This window comes from Meles meles, chromosome 5, assembly GCF_922984935.1.
Source record: "Meles meles chromosome 5, mMelMel3.1 paternal haplotype, whole genome shotgun sequence".
NCBI classification, from domain to species: domain Eukaryota; kingdom Metazoa; phylum Chordata; class Mammalia; order Carnivora; family Mustelidae; genus Meles; species Meles meles.
The window spans coordinates 100,383,567-100,407,485 of NC_060070.1; the positions used below are offsets into that span (position 1 = coordinate 100,383,567).

General features: G+C 42.1%; 1 protein-coding gene across 1 annotated transcript in view; it reads right to left on the reverse strand.

Annotated features, from left to right (window-relative positions):
* Positions 1-215: 215 nt before the first annotated feature.
* The window catches only part of MCM3 (minichromosome maintenance complex component 3), a 28,809-nt gene continuing 5,105 nt past the window's right edge, over positions 216-23,919 (reverse strand). The window contains exons 5-17 of the mRNA XM_046006860.1: positions 23,377-23,615; positions 22,788-22,896; positions 15,118-15,271; positions 14,642-14,773; positions 13,838-14,046; positions 11,770-11,944; positions 11,303-11,429; positions 10,379-10,529; positions 7,429-7,569; positions 6,006-6,109; positions 5,199-5,284; positions 4,700-4,769; positions 216-2,833 (exon numbers count right to left, since the gene is read on the reverse strand). Of these exons, the coding sequence (XP_045862816.1) occupies positions 2,635-2,833; positions 4,700-4,769; positions 5,199-5,284; positions 6,006-6,109; positions 7,429-7,569; positions 10,379-10,529; positions 11,303-11,429; positions 11,770-11,944; positions 13,838-14,046; positions 14,642-14,773; positions 15,118-15,271; positions 22,788-22,896; positions 23,377-23,615 (1,896 nt within the window). The 3' untranslated portion in view covers positions 216-2,634. The remainder of the gene's footprint in view (positions 2,834-4,699; positions 4,770-5,198; positions 5,285-6,005; positions 6,110-7,428; positions 7,570-10,378; positions 10,530-11,302; positions 11,430-11,769; positions 11,945-13,837; positions 14,047-14,641; positions 14,774-15,117; positions 15,272-22,787; positions 22,897-23,376; positions 23,616-23,919) is intronic.

Consider the following 23,919-nt stretch of genomic DNA (forward strand, 5'->3'; position numbering starts at 1 on the left):
GCTCCGCAGGGAGCCTGCTTCCCCCTCTCTCTGCCTGCCTCTCTGCCTACTTGTGATCTCTCTCTCTCTGTCAAATAAATAAATAAGTAAATAAAATCTTAAAAAAAAAAAATCTAAAAAAAAAATGCAACATTTTGTTTTTGTGAAACTTGGAATTTGCAGTAATAATTAAAGTATCATGGAGTATTTCCATGCTGGCAAGCACTTACCACTTGCTCTCAGTTATGTCTCACAAGCCTCCCTCCAGGCAACGAGTACCCCCATTTTACAGATCAAATAACAAGCAGCTCAACACTTACCCTAAGTTATTTGGTAAGTGGCAGAGAAGAGACCCCATTCCAGTAACTCTTAGCAAATTGTCTTTTTTGACAACTATCTTTTCATACTGACACTTCATTTATCCAGGAGAGTTAAGGAATAAAGTAGCATAAAAATTTCCAAGATAGGACATATTTCTCTAAGGTCCACAACTACCTTAACTATTTCAGTGGCAAAATTAAATGTAAACAGACTTCTCTTTTTGAGTGAAGTATGTAGATAATGAAGGAGTTATTTTTTGTCCTGGTGGATCTGGACCACCACGGATCTCAGCGCTGTGTGGCAGTGACACCCTCAGGGGAGAACGGCCTGCAGAGAGGTCACCCCTACTCAAGCGGCCAGTCAATTCCTGCAGCAGGAAGAAGAACATAAGGACACTGAGTAGGAACAAATCCTTTAAATGCCTACCAACTTCTTTAATGTTACTGTAAGTTGAGAAACTACACACACACACACACACACACACACACACACACACACACACAATGTTTTTAAAATCCTGATGTAAAGACTCACTGAGTTCCTAACAGTCAATTTAACACAATGAGCACCTACTGTGGCTGTAGAATACATGGTCTTCTCCCTTCAATTCTTTTGGTTAGCTTGCAGAGAGCTGAAATGTCAACAAGGTAAACTTGGCTTTACAGCTATTACAGACTGCTAAATCAGCCCACTCTCCGACTCTGCCTCAGTTTCTCCAGGTGTGAAGGATAGAGAGCAGGAGTCCTACTGAGAAAATGTTGGACCTTTCTGGAAATGATCATTCGAGACCCCCTTTTCTTCATCAGTACCCCATGGTAGCCCACATCCCTTTTTGATACTCTCATGGGCCCCTCAATTCCTATAGTTCTTATTGTGTATGCCCTCATTTTATTTTAAAATTTCTCATTGACACATGAGACATATATCCCCAACCAGTAGGCCTCAAGAGCATGTAGTCCTATATTTGCACCTGCTGCGGAGTAGAGCACAATAGAGGACCCATGGCCAGTGCTCAATTCAGGTCAGAGTCCACTCCTGATGCCCTCTCCTGACTCTCCAGATTACTTCCAATAGGACTTGGATTTCACATCTGGGGTGGGAAAAAAATCAAAGATGAAACTAGAACGCCCCATCTTCTGCACCCCCCTGGTTTCAGGGTAAGGTGTTCCTATCACCAAAAAGGGAGAAGAAGGTACTTCACCAATCTTAGAGCAGAAAACCAACACAACCACCTTTACAGAGCTGCTTCCAGTTCATGTGATGCAGACCCCCATAAAGTACACTTTTCTTTTTAATTCAAGTAAACTTAAAAGTTCTTTGGAAGCTACTGAGAGCATTACAGCAGGAAAGATGAAACCCAAGTCCCTCTACACACTTCTGCACAAAAAGACCAAGAGCTGAACATCCAGGTTCAAGTGGTTTCACAAGGATCCTGTGAGGGGATCTCCTTACGGGCCAGAACTCACAATATTGAGGCATCTGATATACCAGGTATTACTTCTCCATGAACGGGCTTTGATTCAAGCTCAAAAAAGGCAGCAAAAGGGTCACCTCTCTTGGATTTTCATTCACTGGCCTTCTGCGGCCATTTAGCTATTCCAAACTGGCAAAGTTTGGCTTGCACAACTAACTGATAAATGCTGGTATCACTAAGAAGAAAACTGCGGAGTGACCTAAGCCCCAAGGACAGCACAGCAGCCTGCTGCCACCGTGTGGTGACTTGGTGCAAACAAGCTCCTGTAGGGCAGAGCTCTCAAGGAAAACAAAATTAAATGTGTCTACAAAAGCACATTATTAAGGCCATGTATGTAATATAAAAATAGGTATGTTTATTCAATGTCTCAGATATTTAGGTCAGAAGTATGTACTAGTTTTAACTGGTGCTACAGAAAAGAGCTTTCGTGGCCTTCATGACTTGCTTCAGAGCTTCACTTCACCAGCACAGAACCACCCAAAGCCTGTTCCAGACCGAAGTACTCAGCAGAGAAAAAACAGCCAACAAGGAAAGGATGAACAAAAACCAGCTGTGCTCCCCCCATATTCTCAGAAGTTATATGTTATTTACCATGAACAATGGTTTGGTTCTGGTGGGAAATAAGGAGAATGAATGAACGCATGAAGATACAACAGTCTAGTCCTTGCCCACTTTCTTCTTTACCCCACGGCAGGTTTCATTACCCATTCCCAAAGGTCAAGCTTTGTCACATGTCTCCCAGCTTCAGTTCAATTAACACTGTTATTTAGAAAATGAAGGCAAAGACTGATGTGAGCAGGGAGAGGAAATAGGGAAGAAACACTCTGGGCAGAGCCCCAACGTTCAGAGATGAGTTCTCCTCAGATGAGGAAGATGATGCCCTCGGAGACCATGACCTGGTTGTCGTCCTGCATCTTGCTCAGTGCAGCCTGGATCTCTGCTGAAGAGAAGGGCTCTTCCCTGTCCTGGTTGATGGATTCTGTGAGGCGATTCATGCCCACCGACTGTGCGTGAGCTTCCCGGAACACATCCAAGAGGGCCACCTTGAATTCCTTCAACCTGTGCAAGTCAGGAAAAGATGGGTGAAGGAGAAGTAAACAAACCCAAAAGCTCTCAGGCAAGATCTATGTTAAGTGTTAATACAGTAGAGGCATCCCCCAACATTCTATTCTAGAGCTTCCTGCACACTGAGAAATAATACCACTTTAAAAACCAGAGGCCTATGAAGATGTGGGAAACTAGTGTTTCCATAGAAATGTAAACTTGGGGGGTGGCAACTTGGCAGCTTAGTTGATTAAGCATCTTACTCTTGGTTTCTGCTCAGGTCATGATCTCAGGATCATGAGATTGAGCCCCCTGTCGGGCTCTGGGAGGAATCTGCTTGAGATTCTCCTTCTCCCTCTGCTCCCCACCCCCCACCCTGAGCACATTTGCATGCGCACTCTAAAATAAATAAAATCTTAAAAAATATATATAAACTGTAACCGCATCTTTGAAAGGCAATTCAGCATATATACTGAAATTTTTAAGTAGGGAGCCCATTTCAAGAAATTAACCTTACAGCCATACATTTGCTTGAGTACACAGTGATAAATATTAAGAATGATTTACTGTAAACACCAGTTTTACAGAACCTAAGTGTCCATCATTAGAAAATGCAAATAAGGGGCGCCTCTCAGTCTGCTTCTCCCTTTTTCCTCTGCTCCTCCCCTCTCTTTGTATTCTCCCTATTTCCCTCAAATAAATTAAAAACAATTTTTTTAAGATTTTATTTATTTATTTGACAGAGAGAGATCACAAGTAGGCAGAGAGGCAAGCAGAGAGAGAGAGAGGAGGAAGCAGGCTCCCTGCCGAGCAGAAAACCTGATGTGTGACTAGATCCCAGGACCCTGAGATCATGACCTGAGCTGAAGGCAGAGGCTTAACCCACTGAGCCACCCAGGTGCCCTCAGATAAATAAAACTTTTAAAAATAAATAAAATATATTTCAGTGGTTTCTCAGAAAGAGGAATTACAATTGATTTTAATATTTTTTCTAAATACTTTTCAATGTTTCCCTATTTTCTTCAGTAAACATACTGCGTTCTATGGTTAAAGTATTAAAAAAAAAAAAGCAAACCTTAGTCATAGGTTTTCTGCAGTGTCCAGTAAATATAAAAATGTATACATAAGGGATGCCTGGATGGCTCAGTCAGTTAAGCACCTGACTCTTGGTTTCAGCTCAGGTCATGATCTCAGGGTGGTGAGATCCGGCCCCAAGTCTGGCTCCCTGCTCAGAGTCAGGAGTCTGCTTGAAGATTCCCTCCCTCTGCCTCTTTTCCCACCCATGTGCACAAGTATGCATGCACATACGTGTGCACACACACACACACTCTAAAATAAATAATCTTTAAAAAATAAATAAATTAATTAATTAAATAAAATAAATAATCTTTAAAAAATGTGTAAGTAAAACTATTCCTGAACCTCTAGAGGTAAAAACTTCTCATCCCAAAACAAAGGACAATTCAATGAAGAAAAATGTGTGTGTGTGTGTGTATGTGTGTGTGTGTGCCCTACTGAGAAGAACTCAAATAGTAAGATAAAAATTTTGTCCTTCCTTCAAGACTATCCTCCTTTCTGATCTCCCAAGGACATTATATTTAAAATCCCCAAAAAGAACCATTTATAAAGCAAATGGTAAAATGTAAACAACTGGGGATTCTGGGTAAAGGTATAAAAAAATTCTTTATACTACTTTTGCAACTTTTTTTGCAATTTTTTGCAATTTTTTGAAAGAGGTTTGAAATTAAAATCGGAATATAAGCTGTTCTAAAAATTACTGAGCCTATAAGTTTGAGCTCCACTGATAATCAGCTTGTTTTCATACCCTCACCCCAGAAAGTCCTTGCCTTAGCAGCATGTGGCATTCACCTTTCTACTCACCTGGATTCACTCAATTCCACCTTCTGAGACTCCTTGGTCTCCTGTGAGTCTGCAGTCTTTGGAGTGTGCACTTTAGAGATAAATGGTTACAGATAATGGGAAGACAACATGGTGAAGCCATTTCCACAGACACCAGAAAAGTAATCTTCTCCACTCCCCACACCTCACTGAGCCTACTGAGCACCCACTTCCTAGGGTTTTTATGGAACCAGCCAGGGTTAAGAAATTGAGTCAGGCAAGAGACCCTCAAATACATTATCTGAGATGCTTATGCCAGGCTTGGCAAAGAGCACAGTTCCTTGGGAAGGAAGCAAACAACTGAGCAAAGCCCGGTTTCCAAAGTTTTGACTGGGTTTCCTGAGCTTCTCTTGGGACAAACCTCTTGGACACAGGGCCCTGAGCAGGGAACCAAATGGCACCCCACCAGAAACTGTAGTACACAGAGTGACTGAAGTCAGCAAAGGAACCACCTCTTTATCAATAGGAGACACTCACTCACCTTGAGGCATTTCCTCCTCTGTGTCACTGAAGTCATAGGGGTCATAGGAGCCCCCATCCTTGGCGTCAGAGCGACGAGTCCTCCTCCTAAAATACCCATAGCAATTAAAAGAAACCCATCCTGTGCCTCTGACCAGAGAAAAAGAACTAGAACAATCTACAATCAAAGGAAATGCTAGGCCCAGGCCTATACAAACTATACTTTTCTTGAAAAAGACACTAAAAGTCTCTGAACTAGAACACAAACAGGCCCCGCTTCCCAATGCTTTTTTTTCCTACCAACCACCTTAGAAATTCAATCACAGGCATGAAAGGGGAAAAGTTACCATGAGGAAAGGATTCTGACAAATACACTCAAAAACCTGTTTGAGTTAGTGTGCTCCTGCTACTTAGCATTTCTTTAGCAGGAAGGTGGTGAAAAGCATCCCACCAGGGGCACCTCGGTGGCACAGTCAGTTAGGTATCCGACTGTTAGTTTCTGCTCAGGTCATGATCTCACCGTTAGGGGATTGAGCCCAATGCCTGCTCATTGTGAAAGTCTACTAAATTTTCTCTCTCCGCCCCCACCCCTGCCATGCACAAGCATGGTCTTTCTTTCTCTAAAATAAATAAACAAATCTTTAAAAAGGCATCATACAAAAGAACAAAGGGGCTCGCTAAGCTCTCTACTTTCCCTAGGTTGTCTTTGGCCTCCAACCCCACAGATCTAGGTACCCTTCCCATGAAAAACTTGATGTCAACCCCAGGAGTACTGATCCACTTCTCTCCCCTCTCCCCACCCCCAATGCAGGTCTTTGCTTCGCCTTACTTCTTACTCTTCTGCTCTTGGTCCTCCTGGCTTTTCTCCTCTTCATCCTCTGTCTCTGATTCATCTTCATTTCGCTTCTTTCGTTTCTTCTCCTTCTCTAGAACCTAAGACCAAGCCAAGCATGGGTGAGTGGGAAGGGTCACCAAAGCCAGGAAACTGAATGAAGAACTCTGAGTAAGAGTCCATCTAAGCCACCAGCAGAAATAACTTCCATGGGTCTAATGACTGAGCTTCTTCCATCCCTGAGTCCCAGAACCAGGGATAGAGAACAGGCTGCTACCTATCTTTAAAAATGCTAAGAGGAGGGGTGCCTGGCTGGCTCAGTCAGTTAAGTGTCCAACTCTTAGTGTCAGCTCAGGTCATGATCTCAGGGTCATTGGATTGAGCCCCACATCAAGCTCCTCGTTCAGCAGGGAGTCTGCTTGAGATTCTTTCTCCCTGTCCTTCTGCCCCCCTGACACGCTCTAAAATAAATAAGTAAGTCTGTAAAAAAGAAAAAAAATGCTGAGAGGTATGTTCAATTCCTTTGACCATAGTAGATACTAAATGAGAATTTAAGGAACAAAGAAATGAATGAAAAAAAAGTCCAGCCCACAACGGTTAAGTGGAAAACAATTCATTTCTTTATAGATTAAGTGACAAATTTAAATTTAAGACAACTCCCATCCTAGCAAAAAGAGTAACCCAGGAAAATCCTATCAAACCCATAACTAAACCCCAGATGACTACAGTTCACTGAACAGGAGAGTGGGTGGGCAAAAAGGAAAAGACAGTGAAGTCTTCAAAAATTACAGTGTGCCTGAGTGGCTCGGTCATTAACCGTCTGCCTTCGGCTCAGGTCATGATCCCAAGGTCCTGGGACCAAGCTCCGCACTGGGCTTCCTGCTCAGCGGAGAGCCTTCTTTCCCCTCTCCCACTATGCCTGCTTGTGTTCCCTCTCTTGATATTTCTTGCTCTCTGCCAAAGAAATAAATAAAATCTTTTATAAATAAATAAAGAATGAATGAATGAATGACAGAAATACAATGTCATGAGCAGAAACAGAAACAGAATCACAAGTCCAAGCTTGAGAATTCAACTTTTGATGTGAGTTTTTGAGATGCCAATGGGAACCCTGAAGAGACTGGCAAGGAAAAAGTTGTAGAAGGAAGAAGATCACCAATGTTAATCCTTCGGAAACCTACTTTTTAAAGAGACGAAGTGTGAGTAGGCAGAGAAGCAATCTGTTGATGGTGCAGCACATCAATAAAACCAAAATCTCTGGGGCCTCTAGGGACTCTGGCATCAGTATTTTAAAGCTTCCCAGCTAGATGCGGCTTTCTACAGATGACCTAAAGGCAGGTATCACTGTGGAGGGCTGGGCAGCCCAAGCACCAGCATTTACTCAGGGGGAGCTCTCAGGCCCAAGCACGGGAGCCCTTACCTTCTTGAAGTAAGCATACTGAACTAACTCCACAGCTTCCTCTGCATCCTGCAAGTCCACGGTCTTGCTCATGCGGGCCTTGGCGTGGGCTGTGGCCAATCGAATCAGAGTTTCCAGTGTCCGGGCTGTAACTGGTGATGTCTGAGGAAGAGAACAAGGGAGGATTACTTGTCAGAATTCCCATCACTCCCACTGTACAGAAAAGGATAAAGATACTACCAGACTGACTCTAGGAAGCATAAGCAAAGGATTCAGAGCTCTATATTCTGTATAAACACTACATAAAATTCACAAAGATAAAAGCCGCCAATCGGTTCGCCTAGGTGGCTCAGTTGGTTAAGTGGCTGCCTTTGGCTCAGGTCATGATCCCAAGGTCTTGGGATGGAGCCCCACGTCGGGCTCCCAGCTCAGCAGGGAGCCTGCTTCTCCCTCTCCCTCTGCCTGCCGCTCCCCGCTTCTGTACACGCTCTCTCTCTTACAAATGAATAAATAAAATATTTTTTAAAAATAAATAAAAGCAGTCAAGAAAACAGGAGTGTTGAGGGAGAAAGGGGTAGGTGAACAGGGAAGAAGAAAATGAGGCATCTTACAGCTGGAAAGAAAAAAGGCTAGAAAGACTACAATAGTGAAGGAGGAAAAACAATCCTGTACTTTTTTAGGAACTTTGCTTTTATATCAACTGCATCATTTAACACTCCTGATAACTTCTCCAAGTTTTATAGATGAGGAAAATGGGACTTAGGGCTTCAAGTAACTTGAGCAAGGTCACACTAAGAGAGGAGTGTGAAAGAGGTCATGTGAGGACAAATTCTTCAAGTTGGGTAAATTCAAGTTCAGAGGAGAACAGGATTCTGGCATGTTCTCATCAAGTGGTTCTCATGGGGGGTGTGTGCATACTAAACCGGTGTGCTTCTCTTTTTTAGTATATGTGCTGCCGAAGCAAGCACAACTTCTATCTTTTTAAAATGCTTTTAGCTGAATGGCATCTCTGACCTAATGAGTCAGAATGTCTATGTTTAGGGCTGGACATGTATACTTTTTGGTTTAAGTTTCAGGTGATTATGATGTGCCCATCTAGTTAAGCATCCCTGACATTATCCAACCTTCTCAGTTTATGGATTAAAAAACTGTGACCTGAGATGTGAAGAGATTTGTGCAAGGCCCGAAAATTAGCTGGACCTGGGACCAGAACAGAAGGCTAGTTCTTTCTGTCACACCCCTACATCTCCCATTGTATGATCCTTGATCTGATCACTTCCACTTTGAGGTTTCGCAAATTATCATGGGATAGTATAAATAAAACCCCATCCCACATTCAAAAACAAATATATTCACTTTTTTTTTTTTTAAGATTTTATTCATTTATTTGACAGAGAGAGGAGATCCCAAGTAGGCAGAGAGGCAGGCAGAGAGAGGGGGAAGCAGGCTGCCCACTGAGCAGAGAGCCCGATGCAGGGCTCGATCCCAGGACCCTGAGATCATGACCCAAGCTGAATGCAGAGGCTTAAACGACTAAGCCACCAGGTGCCCCAAATATATTCACTTTTAAGTAAAGTCACCAAATCTTTTAATGATTTAAAAGCTACCAGAGTGTGGAGGTTACACACTCCTTATAAGCTCCAATTCTTGGATAACCTTAAAAAGCAAGTGAAATCTGGGGCACCTGGGTGGCTCAGTGGATTAAGCCGCTGCCTTCGGCTCAGGTCATGATCTCAGGGTCCTGGGATCGAGCCCCGCATCGGGCTCTCTGCTCCGCAGGGAGCCTGCTTCCTCCTCTCTCTCTGCCTGCCTCTCTGCCTACTTGTGATCTCTCTCTCTGTCAAATAAATAAATAAAATCTTTAAAAAAAAAAAGCAAGTGAAATCTTAGCCTGCGCTAGCAGAACTACAGAATCCAAATTGAGAGATTTACCAGACCCACTAAGACTAGAACTAAAACAGTGTTTTGCTCAATGAGATGGCTTCTGACACACTGAAACATGTTCACATGGTGAGAGAAACAATTAAAAAGAAAGGGAGCTTCTTAATCCGAAGAAGGCAAGTCATACATAATCCCCACAAAACAAAATTAAGGCCCATGGGTCTAAGTCATGGGGAAGCAAGTTTAAGCCCAATAAAAACAAGAAGTTTCTAACATTTCAAAGCAGTGATGTGCCAGGCATACTGCCACTAGAGGTGTCAAGAAAGTCTTAGCAGAAATTCCGGAAGACGGAGTGCCTCTCTGGGTGTGAGGCTAGAATAGGTGACCTGGGATCGGGCCTAAATCCAAGAGTCTATGTCTAGAGCGCAAAATAACGGTCTTGGACTTGGGTCTTTGCTGTGAAATCCTGTGTGAACTCTACTGCCCCACAGTTTAGATAAATGCACAGGCAGATTTCTAGAACTGGCTTCGGACAACCATTATGATTATCCAACTAATCATTTATCAAAGTCCAGCTCAAAGAGCACACTCTCTTCCATCAAATTCATACCAGTTCTATAAAGTCTAAAGGAAAAACTAACCGCTTCTTCATCTATACTCCAATAATCTTCCCCATTCATTCCCTCTTGGGTACCACACTGTGGTAGGTATTTATAAATATGCATATATGATCTTTCCATCTACCTTCCTACCTCCTAAGTTGCAGATCTGAGCTCTCTGAGGTTAGCTCTTCCTATTTGAACCCTGCATGTAAGAACCCAAAAGTGGCTCCTTCTGTTTGCTGAATGAATCATAGCTTCTGCAGGCCAGTATCATCTGAACTAATGACATACAGGTATCTCTGGTAGTCTCACTTCATTTTCCTTTATAAAAGGAAATTATTAGGATTACAGAACAGGAAATCCTTTGAACTAGAAAGAAAAAGGTAAGTAACCCCTAAGTTAAAATGCTTTCAAAGCTCCCAGGTAACAGGGACTCCCCAGCCTTGTACTTAAGAATTCCCAGGCCCATCTTGGCTGTGGGGACTCACCCGGGCAGTGTCCGAGCTCATGCTGTCTTGGCTGCGCAGGCGTGAGTACTCTTCTGCAATGTAGGCACCTGACTCCTGAGTTAGGATGGGCTTGATGATTTTGGCCACGTGGATGTATTTCCTCATGAACGCTGCACTCACCATCTTCTCCCTGGATGCACACACAGGGAAATCTTCTCTGCCAAACCTTGGCACATGACTGGGGTGAGGGCTTGGCCTCTCCTCAGAGAAGTCAAGGTCAAGTGGCAGAGATATATTCTAGAATCCATTATCATAAATCCCATTTATATAGAATGTGTATGAGACCCTTTCATCTACGTTTATTGAATTCTGTAGCTATTACTTAGATGTATGTGAGGTAAGCAGTACAGGCAGAAGTTTAGGTATTATTTGCCCTATTTAATATGTAAAAACTGTGGCTTAGGGAAGACTTAAATTCAGTCTTCTGACTCTAAATTCTGTTCTGAAATGACAGGTTTGAATCTATACGCTTCCTACTGCACCACAGCCCTAAACAGAAGTACAAGATCTCAGATTTCATGCTTTGAAAACTTCCACCCTAGTTTCCTTTATCCAAATCCACCTGCACAGCACCCAGGGCTTGCAGTCTACCCGTCAACATTAGCTGGTCACAAACAGCTACAAGACTTGTGCAGTACTTAAGGCACGAGGATCACATGATATACCCACCATCAGCTGAGCATGTTGTCAAAGCCTTCCATTTTAGGAAAGTTAGAACCTAAGCCTAATCACCATAAACACAAGGCAACTGGCCAGGAAAAGGGGTATACAGTGTGAGATCCAGAAAAGAAAACAGACCCACATGGCCATGAATCCAAGCATGATCTTGCCTGGGGAGCACATAAAAACATGCTAATATGACAGAAATCTCAGGTTCCTTCAAGAAGTATGAAGAATGCTCACTTTTTCTTCTTGGTCCCATGCAGAAGATTGTCATGCTTCTCATAAATCTGGGTGTCCTGCTGGTCTTCCTGGTTAAAACTGGGGTCGTCTGTGGCCAGGATATCCACAGCACTACCCAAAGGCATAGCTGGAAAACCCAAGTTGGGAGAAAGCAGAGTAAGAAATTGGTTCTTCTGAAGAGAGGAAAAAATTAACAAAGCCAAGACACACAGACACGTGGAGCCCACAAATAAGAAAAGTGGAATGACATGGCTCACAGAAGATGTTCAAAGGTGTTCCTAGACCCAGAAATGGACAAAAGACACACCTTAGGATGACTCTCAGTGAGCAAGAAGGGAGTGGTCACATAGGCAAGGGCACCTTCAACATCAACGCAAAAACAGAAACACCCATCATGACCTGGGCCAGGTCTGAGATAACCGTTGAGGTCCCCCTCCATTAGTCACTCTGATCTTCCCGTGCCTCACCATCACCATCCTGTTCCCCGGGTGCCCTGTAACGGTGCATCCTAAGGACATGGTCCGAGATTTCCCGATCCTGCTCAGGGTCCATCTGATCCAGCATGATGAAGAGTAAGTCAAACCGGGATAGCAGTGAGTCCTGTAGCCCAATGTTCTCCATGGGGGTCTTATACTGATCATACTGCACAACAAAAGGAAAAAGCAAAGTGGAGGTGACATCAATGGGAAGAAAGGACAAGGAGACTACTTAAAGCTACTGAAATACTTAATTCAGTTCCTCTACCTGCAACCCTTCTTTCACTGAAGCTCAGGAGATCTGAGCAAACTCAGAACCACACCTCCTAGCTGAGGTGCCTCTACAGGCTTATCATAGGTCTCAAGACCAGTCTCCTCCTTCCCAAGCCTTATTCTGCTACTGCCATTCCAAGGGTAGGACCAACCCTGAAAGATGATTTCTTCTCCCCTACCTGTTAAAAACTGACAAGCTGACTAAACCAAAAGCACTTGGAAACTCTGGAGTCCCTTACTTAGGAGGTAATGAGTAAAACCACAAAAAAAAATGGCCAATAATCTATAAATCACATCTTAAGGCTCAAGGGAGATCTTCCCTGGGACTCAAAAACCTCTATACTTTAATTTTTCAGTTCAGGGCCTATGAGACTACCCACCGCGAACACTTCACAGTTAGATGGTCTAACACGCTTTGTGGGTAACGTTAATAATGATTCTGAACATGGTCCCATTTCAGGACCTGCTATGTTCTCCCTGCATTTCTCAATATAATTCTTTAGGATGACATAAATACATATTACCATTAATCTAAAAACCAAGGTTCTCAGCTCATGCTATGCATTATCACCAACCTATGAAGCCTTTCTAAACCAGAGCTACCAAGAACCCCAACCCAAAGATTTGAATTCAGAAACCTTGGACTGGGGACCTGCATGTTTAAAAAACTCCACCCAAACAGATAACTCCATACATTATGGAATCATAATTGCCAGAGCACAGTATAGGCTCTGCATTCAAATTTTGACTGCCATTTTCTAGCTTGTGACTCTTAAGTAAGTTACTTAATTTTTTATGCCTCCATTTTCTCACCTGTAAGATAAGGATAATAACTACCTACCTACAAGATTACTGTGAGGATAAAAGCAGTTGATAAATACAAACTATTTGTAAGTCTTAGTTAATAGTATTATTATGGCACAATCTTTAAAGAGGGCAATTTGGCAATCTCTACCAAAATAAAAATGCATGTAACTCTTCAATCCAGTGATTCTGTTACTAGGTATTTATCATATGGACATGCATAACAAAATACACATAAAGGAATATTCACTGCAACTTCATTTCACAATAGCAAGGGGGAAAAGGGAAAACACCAAATGCCCATCAAATGGAGACTAAACAAATTACTATAAATCAATGGAATATAAGACAGCTGCCCGCAAAAAAGAAAGAAAAAATAGAGGCAAAATTCGGCAAAGCCCAAGCTGGATAAATATAATCATCATAGTAAGTAAATATCAGGCAAGGATACCTTGTAAATAAACAAATATAATCTTCACCATTGTAAAAAACAAAGATAAACAGACTAATTCAGTTATAAGGAGCCAGTATAGTTGTTATATACACTTACGTTTCTGTTTCCCCAGACACTCAAGAATAGTTAGTGGTTATCTCTTGGAGAAGGGATAGGAGAGAAAGGGAAGTAAGTCTTCTAATGTCCATACTGCACTCTCTGTTCTGTTTATACATCCTACCATCTGCATGTGGTACTTTCGTTGTAATGGCAATACAGGTTACTGGGCTGTGGGATTGCAGGTCACTTTCGTTTTCTTCTTTGTATTTTCCAAGTTATTTAAATAAATAACTTGCCAGGGGATTCTGATGTGGCTGAAAACATGAGGAAGCACTGCTCTAAGTTAAGGACAAGAACAAACAGTGGACGAGCTTAACTTTAGTCTGGCCTTTTATTCCTCTGGGACTCCAAGAATCAACTTCATGGCCCAGCTATTCAGCAAAATCAAACAAAGGCGAGGACAACGGTAAAGTGCCTGACTGCACTCACCCTGCCGTAGACGGGGTTGGCAGCTGCCAAAACACTGCAGCGGGCATTCAGCCGAGCATGGATGCCAGCCTTGGCGATGGTGACTCGACCCTGTTCCATCACTTCATGGATGGCCGTGCGGTCCATGTCAGACATCTTGTCAAATTCATCGATGCAAACCACACCTCGGTCGGCAAGGACCATGGCCCCCGCTTCCAGGCGGCGCTCCCCTGGTAAATGAGCAGGTCAAGATATGTGTTACCTTCCAGGTTGTAGAGGACAAGGGGAGAGATTTCAATCTCCTTCCTAAGCATTCAATGTCTCTCATGAGAAAATAGTGAGTAACAGTCAGTTCCTAGAGACAGAAGAACCCTGGTGGGTCAAACTTTTTAGTTCCAATCTGAACTATCCCTAAGCAGCCAGTCTCCAACGAATTTCTTTCACGGATTCTCTATTTATCTTCATCCTCAAGTAATTCCCCAACTTGATCTCTGCTCTCTTTTCACTAGTCTTCAGATCCCTTCCTCTAATTTATAAAATAGCACTATCTTCATTTTTATTTCCTACTTCCCTTCCAATATGCAAAGCGTTCTTCAAAAGCTGTGTTCTAGGACACATTCTTAACCAGAGGGCCACCCAAAGACTTAATTAATTCACCCCCTATTTCCAGAAGATACCCTGGCCTCTACAGTCTGGCTCAAACTAACCTTTCAAGGTAACAAGATAAGCTTCTATCTTCCCAATACAAGCTTCCTAAGAGCAAACTACAAGAAATTACACTTGATATCATTATGGGATGTTTGCCAAAGACCCTTATGCCCTCACCTGTTTCCTGGTCTGTGGTGACAGCAGCAGTCAAACCCACTCCAGAAGAGCCCCGGCCAGTGGTGGGGATAGCCCGTGGAGCAGTGCACAGCACATAGCGTAGAAGCTGAGACTTGGCAACCGATGGGTCCCCTATAATTCAGTGGGACGGTGGGTGGTAACTTGCTAGGAAATTTCTCCACTCCCACACCCCACTGCAGCAAGTTCTACTTTTCTAGCACAGCTCTTGGCATAACAGAAATTTACAGTAATGGGTTGTAAATAATATTCCCTTACCATTCATGGAAGAATATATTTTAGACATAAATCAGGAAACACAAAAATGAGAATACTAAGAAAAAATTCATTTTAGCCTTCTGCCCTTTGATGGAACTGAAATACACCAGGTAGAGAATACACACTTTTAGATTATAGATTCCCACAAGCACACTCCACAGGGAAGACCAAGAGTCTGATGCAAATCCCCAATGCCATACCGATCAGGAGAATATTGATGTCCCCACGGATGTGGCTGCCATTTTCAAGGTCTCGTTCCACCCCTCCCAAGAGCAAGCAGAGAATTGCCTTCTTAACGTAGTCATGCCCGTGGATACTAGGCGCCAACGACCTGGCCAGCTGGTCAAAGATATCCTATAGGAGGAATAACCAAAGGCATGAAAAGCCTGTTGAGATTCAATATGGTTTTGCTGAGCTGCTTCATACTTCAGCCTATAAAAATGCTTGAAGAACTCCACATTTGTAGACACCATTTCTCACTGTAAAAGCTTTTCTTAAGACAAATCACACTGATAAGAACAGATAAAGGGAAAGCCTGTATTCCAACACCTGCTTAGAGAGTTAATCTTTAAGAACAAAGTATTTCCAGGTTCAAAACACTTTAGGTTTAATAAGCATGTGTATTGTGGTTCCAGTAACCTTTTGTTTTGGTTTGGTTTGGGTATGTTTTTTCAGTAATCTTGATCACATGGGCACATACAGATGACCCTTGAACAATGCAGAAGTTAGGGGTGCCAAAACCCCATATAGTCAAAAACCACTGCGTAACTTTTGATCTCCTAAAAACTTTACTAATACCCTACCATTGACCTCGTCTTACGAATAACATAAAAATACCTATGTTTCTAGGAGTCAAGATGGCGGAGAAGTAGCAGGTTGAGACTACATCAGGTAGCAGGAGATCAGCTCGATAGCTTATCTAAACATTGCAAACACCTACAAATCCAACAGGAGATCGAAGAGAAGAAGAACAGCAACTCTAGAAACAGAAAATCAACCACTTTCTGAAAGGTAGGACTGGCGGAGAAGTGAATCTAAAACGACGGGGAAATAGACCACGGGGGGAGGGGCCGGCTCCCGGCAAGCGGCAGAGGAACGGAGCACAAAATCAGGACTTTTAATTTAAAAGTCTGTTCCACTGAGGGACATTGCTCCAGAGGCTAAACCAGGGTGAAGCCTGCGCGGGGTCAGCGTGGCCCCAGGTCCCGCAGGGTCACAGAAGGATCGGGGGTGTCGGAGTGTCACAGAGCTCGCAGGTATTAGAACGGAGAAGCCGGCTGCAGAGACAGAGCCGAGGACTGAACTCTCAGCTCCGGGTTACCTTGAACTGGTCGCGGGCAGGGTGAGCTCGGAGCGCGGCTGGAGGCTGGGGATACGGGAGTGATTGGGTGCTGTCCTCTGGGGGCGCACTGAGGAGTGGGGCCCCAGGCTCTCGGCTCCTCCGGGCCGGAGACTAGGAGGCCGCCATTTTCATTCCCGTCCTCCGGAACTCTACGGAAAGCTTTCAGGGAACAGAAGCTCCCAAAAGCAAACGCGAGCCGATTACTTAGTCCGGCCGCCAGTAAGGGCGGTGCAATCCCTCCTCGGGCAAAGACACTTGAGAGTCACTACAACAGGCCCCTCCCCCAGAAGATCAACAAAATATCCAGCCAGGACGAAGTTCATCTATCAAGGAAAGTAGGTTCAATTCCTAAGACAGAAGCGAAATTCCAGAGGAGGAGAAAGCAAAGCACGGAACTCATGGCTTTCTCCCCATGATTCTTTAGTCTTGCGGCTACTTCAATTTTTTTTTTCTCTTTTTTCAATTTTTTTTTCCTTTTTCTTCTGCTAAATTTTTTAAAACATTTACCCTTTTCTTTTTTAACGTTTTTTGACTAGTTTATCTAAATATATATATATATTTTCTTTCTTTTTTATATTTTTTCTTTGTTTTATTTTTTAAATTTTTTTCTTTTTTTTCTGAACCTCTTTTTATCCCCTTTCTCCCCCCCACAATTTGGGGTCTCTTCTCATTTGGTTACAGCGCATTTTTCTGGGGTCTTTGCCACCCTTTTAGTATTTTATTTGCTCCTTCATATCCTCTTATCTGGACAAAATGACAAGGCGGAAAAAATCACCACAAACAAAAGAACAAGAGACAGTACCGAAGGCTAGGGACCTAATCAACACAGACATTGGTAATATGTCAGATCAAGAGTTCAGAATGACGATTCTGAACATTCTAGCCGGGCCCGAAAAAGGCATGGAAGATATTAGAGAAACCCTCTCTGGAGATATTAAAGTCCTTTCTGGAGAAATTAAAAAACTAAAATCTAACCAAGTTGAAATCCAAAAAGCTATTAATGAGGTGCAAACAAAAATGGAGGCTCTCACTGCTAGGATAAATGAGGCAGAAGAAAGAATTAGTGATATAGAAGACCAAATGACAGAGAATAAAGAAGCCAAACAAAAGAGGGACAAACAGCTATTGGACCACGAGGGGAGAATTCGAGAGATAAGTGACACCATAAGACGAAACAACATTAGAATAATTGGGATTCCAGAAGAAGAAGAAACAGAGAGGGGAGCAGAAGGTCTATTGGAGAGAATTATTGGAGAGAATTTCCCTAATATGGCAAAGGGAACAAGCATCAAAATCCAGGAGATGCAGAGAACCCCCCTCAAAGTCAACAAGAATAGGTCCACACCCCGTCACCTAATGGTAAAATTGACAAGTCTTAGTGACAAAGAGAAAATCCTGAAAGCAGCCCGGGAAAAGAAGTCTATAACATACAATGGTAAAAATATTAGATTGGCAGCAGACTTATCCACAGAGACCTGGCAGGCCAGAAAGAGCTGGCATGATATATTCAGAGCACTAAACGAGAAAAACATGCAGCCAAGAATACTCTATCCAGCTAGGCTATCACTGAAAATAGAAGGAGAGATAAAAAGCTTCCAGGACAAACAAAAACTGAAAGAATTTGCAAACACCAAACCAGCTCTACAGGAAATCTTGAAAGGGGTCCTCTAAGCAAAGAGAGAGCCTAAAAGTAGTAGATCAGAAAGGTACAGAGACAATATACAGTAACAGTTACCTTACAGACTAATAATGGCACTAAATTCATATCTCTCAATAGTTACCCTGAATGTTAATGGGCTAAATGCCCCAATCAAAAGACACAGGGTATCAGAATGGATAAAAAAACAAAACCCATCAGTATGTTGCCTACAAGAAACTCATTTTAGACGCGAAGACACCTCCAGATTTAAAGTGAGGTGGTGGAAAAAAAATTTACCATGCTAATGGGCATCAGAAGAAAGCTGGGGTGGCAATCCTTATATCAGATCAATTAGATTTTAAGCCAAAGACTATAATAAGAGATGAGGAAGGACACTATATCCTACTCAAAGGGTCTGTCCAACAAGAAGATCTAACAATTTTAAATATCTATGCCCCTAACGTGGGAGCAGCCAACTATATCAACCAATTAATAACAAAATCAAAGAAACACATCAATAATAATAAAATAATAGTAGGGGACTTTAACACTCCCCTCACTGAAATCGACAGATCATCCAAGCAAAAGATCAACAAGGAAATAAAGGCCTTAAATGACACACTGGACCAGATGGACATCACAGATATATTCAGAACATTTCATCCCAAAGCAACAGAATACACATTCTTCTCTAGTGCACATGGAACCTTCTCCAGAATAGATCACATCCTGGGTCACAAATCAGGTCTCAACCGGTATCAAAAGATTGGGATCATTCCCTGCATATTTTCAGACCACAATGCTCTGAAGCTAGAACTCAATCACAAGAGGAAAGCTGGAAAGAACCCAAATACATGGAGACTAAACAGCATCCTTCTAAAGAATGAATGGGTCAACCAGGAAATTAAAGAAGAACTGAAAAAATTCATGGAAACAAATGATAATGAAAACACAACAGTTCAAAATCTGTTTTTGACACAGCAAAGGCAGTCCTGAGAGGAAAATATATAGCGGTACAAGCCTTTCTCAAGAAACAAGAAAGGTCTCAAGTACACAACCTAACCCTACACGTAAAGGAGCTGGAGAAAGAACAAGAAAGAAACCCTAAACCCAGCAGGAGAAGAGAAATCATAAAGATCAGAGCAGAAATCAATGAAATAGAAACCAAAAAAACAATAGAAAAAAATCAATGAAACTAAGAGCTGGTTCTTTGAAAGAATCAATAAGATTGATAAACCCCTGGCCAGACTCATCAAAAAGAAAAGAGAAAGGACCCAAATAAATAAAATCATGAATGAAAGAGGAGAGATCACAACTAACACCAAAGAAATACAGACAATTATAAGAACATACTATGAGCAACTCTACGCCAACGAATTTGACAATCTGGAAGAAATGGATGCATTCCTAGAGACATATAAACTACCACAACTGAACCAGGAAGAAATAGAAAACCTGAACAGGCCCATAACCAGTAAGGAGATTGAAACAGTCATCAAAAATCTCCAAACAAACAAAAGCCCAGGGCCAGACGGCTTCCCAGAATTCTACCAAACATTTAAAGAAGAACTAATTCCTATTCTCCTGAAACTGTTCCAAAAAATAGAAATGGAAGGAAAACTTCCAAACTCATTTTAGGAGGCCAGCATCACCTTGATCCCAAAACCAGACAAGGATCCCACCAAAAAAGAGAACTACAGACCAATATCCGTGATGAACACAGACGCAAAAATTCTCGCCAAAATACTAGCCAATAGGATTCAACAGTACATTAAAAGGATTATTCACCACGATCAAGTGGGATTTATTCCAGGGCTGCAGGGTTGGTTCAACATCTGCAAATCAATCAATGTGATACAACACATTAATAAAAGAAAGAACAAGAACCATATGATACTCTCAATAGATGCTGAAAAAGCATTTGACAAAGTACAGCATCCCTTACTGATCAAAACTCTTCAGAGTGTAGGGATAGAGGGCACATACCTCAATATTATCAAAGCCATCTATGAAAAACCCACCGCAAATATCATTCTCAATGGAGAAAAACTAAAAGCTTTTCCGCTAAGGTCAGGAACACGGCAGGGATGTCCATTATCACCACTGCTATTCAACATAGTATTAGAAGTCCTAGCCTCAGCAATCAGACAACAAAAAGAAATTAAAGGCATCCAAATTGGTAAAGAAGAAGTCAAACTATCACTCTTCGCAGATGATATGATACTATATGTGGAAAATCCAAAAGACTCCACCCCAAAACTGCTAGAACTTGTACAGGAATTCAGTAAAGTGTCAGGATATAAAATCAATGCACAGAAATCAGTTGCATTTCTGTACACCAACAACAAGACAGAAGAAAGAGAAATTAAGGAGTCAATCCCATTTACAATTGCACCCAAAACCATAAGATACCTAGGAATAAACCTAACCAAAGAGGCTAAGAATCTATACACAGAAAATTATAAAGTACTCATGAAAGAAATTGAGGAAGACACAAAGAAATGGAAAAATGTTCCATGCTCCTGGATTTGAAGAATAAATATTGTGAAAATGTCCATGCTACCTAAAGCAATCTACACATTTAATGCAATCCCTATCAAAATACCATCCATTTTTTTCAAAGAAATGGAACAAATAATCCTCAAATTTATATGGAACCAGAAAAGACCTCGAATAGCCAAAGGAATATTGAAAAAGAAAGCCAAAGTTGGTGGCATCACAATTCCGGACTTCAAGCTCTATTACAAAGCTGTCATCATCAAGACAGCATGGTACTGGCACAAAAACAGACACATAGATCAGTGGAACAGAATAGAGAGCCCAGAAATCGACCCTCAACTCTATGGTCAACTCATCTTCGACAAAGCAGGAAAGAATGTCCAATGCAAAAAAGACAGCCTCTTCAATAAATGGTGCTGGGAAAATTGGACAGCCACATGCAGAAAAATGAAATTGGACCACTTCCTTACACCACACACGAAAATAGACTCCAAATGGATGAAGGACCTCAATGTGAGAAAGGAATCCATCAAAATCCTTGAGGAGAACGCAGGCAGCAACCTCTTCGACCTCAGCCGTAGCAACATCTTCCTAGGAACAACGGCAAAGGCAAGGGAAGCAAGGGCAAAAATGAACTATTGGGATTTCATCAAGATCAAAAGCTTTTGCACAGCAAAGGAAACAGTTAACAAAACCAAAAGACAACTGACAGAATGAGAGAAGATATTTGCAAACGACATATCAGATAAAGGGCTAGTATCCAAAATCTATAAGGAACTCAGCAAACTCAACACCCAAAGAACAAACAATCCAATCAAGAAATGGGCAGAGGACATGAACAGACATTTCTGCAAAGAAGACATCCAGATGGCCAACAGACACATGAAAAAGTGCTCCATGTCACTCGGCATCAGGGAAATACAAATCAAAACCACAATGAGATATCACCTCACACCAGTCAGAATGGCTAAAATCAACAAGTCAGGAAATGACAGATGCTGGCAAGGATGCGGAGAACGGGGAACCCTCCTACACTGTTGGTGGGAATGCAAGCTGGTGCAACCACTCTGGAAAACAGCATGGAGGTTCCTCAAAATGTTGAAAATAGAACTACCCTATGACCCAGCAATTGCACTACTGGGTATTTACCCTAAAGATACAAACATAGTGATCCGAAGGGGCACGTGTACCCAAATGTTTATAGCAGCAATGTCTACAATAGCCAAACTATGGAAAGAACCTAGATGTCCATCAACAGATGAATGGATAAAGAAGATGTGGTATATATACACAATGGAATACTATGCAGCCATCAAAAGAAATGAAATCTTGCCATTTGCGACGACGTGGATGGAACTAGAGCGTATCATGCTTAGTGAAATAAGTCAATCGGAGAAAGACAACTATCATATGATCTCCCTGATATGAGGACATGGAGAAGCAACATGGGGGGTTAGGAGGATAGGAGAAGAATAAATGAAACAAGATGGGATTGGGAGGGAGACAAACCATAAATGACTCTTAATCCCACAAAACAAACTGGGGGTTGTTGGGGGGAGGTGGGATTGGGAGAGGGGGAGAGGGGGAGAGGGCTATGGACATTGGGGAGGGGAGGCGAACCATAAGAGACTATGGACTCTGAAAAACTACCTGAGGGTTTTGAAGGGTCAGGGGTGGGAGGTTGGGGGAACAGGTGGTGGGTAATAGGGAGGGCACGTTTTGCATGGAGCACTGGGTGTTGTGCAAAAACAATGAATACTGTTACGCTGAAAAAAATAAATAAAATCGGAAAAAAAAATACCTATGTTTTAAAAACATAACACATTCGTGTATGATATGTACTATATGGTGCATTCTTACAATAAGCTAAAGAAAGGAAAATATCATTAAGAAAATCGTAAGGAAGAAAAATACATTTATAGTATTGTACTGGATTTATCAGAAAAAACCCAAGAGCAATCAAACCCACAGTTCAAACACATGTTGTTCCAAGGTCAACCATATTTTCTTCAATTCTACCTGTGGACATTTTGTCTTTAAAAAGCAAAACAAACTAGAGAACTGAAACAAAAATAACCTATTTAAAACTTAAGTAACAATGCATCACTACTGTTGTCCACATGGACTTACTGGTACCCTGATATTCTCTTATTCTAGTACTTATATTAGGTTCACTTAGCAGCCCAGCAGGTAACAAAACAGAAATACTGAACAGCAAAAAAAATCCTTTTACTTGCTGACTGGGTCAAAACTAAAAGCTAACACCACATCCTTTTGAGAAAAAACCTTGACCCTCCTCCTGATCCTCTACAAAGATGAAAGGTGTCCCATACCAAACACAACCCTAACAAATCCATCCCAACCCTCAAATCCCTATAAGATGCTCAGACCTTGGAACGAGTTTTACTGAACTTCTTGATCTTGGCTATATCCTCAGCAGAGAATGAAGGCTGAACGTCCTTGCTCATTTGCTTCACATTACAGGCAATCAGGATAGTCCTGGGACGAAGAATAAGAATAAGAAGAATAAGAAGAAGCCTTCGGTTTTTAATTCCTAACATCAGAGCCTACAGCAAATCAGAAAATAATAAAGTAAAAAAGACAAGTTGTTCTGAATTCAACAGCTGATTCTTTCAATCTGTGACACAAATATGCTGATGATTCTTCACCTCAGGAATTTATCCTCTGCTGCCCCACAGATCCTCCTTCGAACAGAAGTGTGGATCAGAAGGAGGTGGGAATACATGAGAAATTCATGTAAGCCATGAGGCTATAACCATGTTACCAATAACTCCCACTTTCAGCATAAAATAGTATTACCAGTTTTATCTGATGGAAAAGAGCTATCCCATCTCCCAGGCAGCTAGACTGCTCCACCTGTCTGATGCATGCCCCACAATATGGCAAACTAGAGCGTGAATACTACCAGAAATGCAAGCTGCCAGCAGCATGCCAAATGCCTCATAGCTGCACCATTACCTGAAGGTCCCTGAGGTGTAGCCTCCCTTCTTTCCAGGAAGACAACGGTAGGTCCCCACCACCTGGACTCGGTCACCAGGCTTCACTTTATCTACCAAGTCATCGTCCAGAATGACGTCCACTGAGCGGGGAAGTTGGCCAGCTGGGGCCTTCTCTGGCATCTCCTGGATCGTGATGGTCTGGTGGTCCTTGTAGACAGAAAGGCCATATTCGGTCTCGAGGGGATTGTTTTCCTCGTCCTGAAAAAAACATACAGAAAAGCATTGTTATCTTGTCCTGGTCTTAGTAATGCCACACTCATTTTCTTTTTGTAGGAAACAAATATAATTTAGAAATGACCTCATGAGATTTTAGTATCTAGGAACAAAAAAAAAGCCAAATGTGTACTCCAGTTTTCTCCATTCCCATCTGATCTAGTAACAAATCATCTAATGGAAGGGACAATTATAGTTTGAGGGAGCCGCGGTTACATTAAAATCTAAATTAAGATTCTTATTTCCCCTGTACTATGACACAGTATTTGCACTCCTAGGTAATACCCAA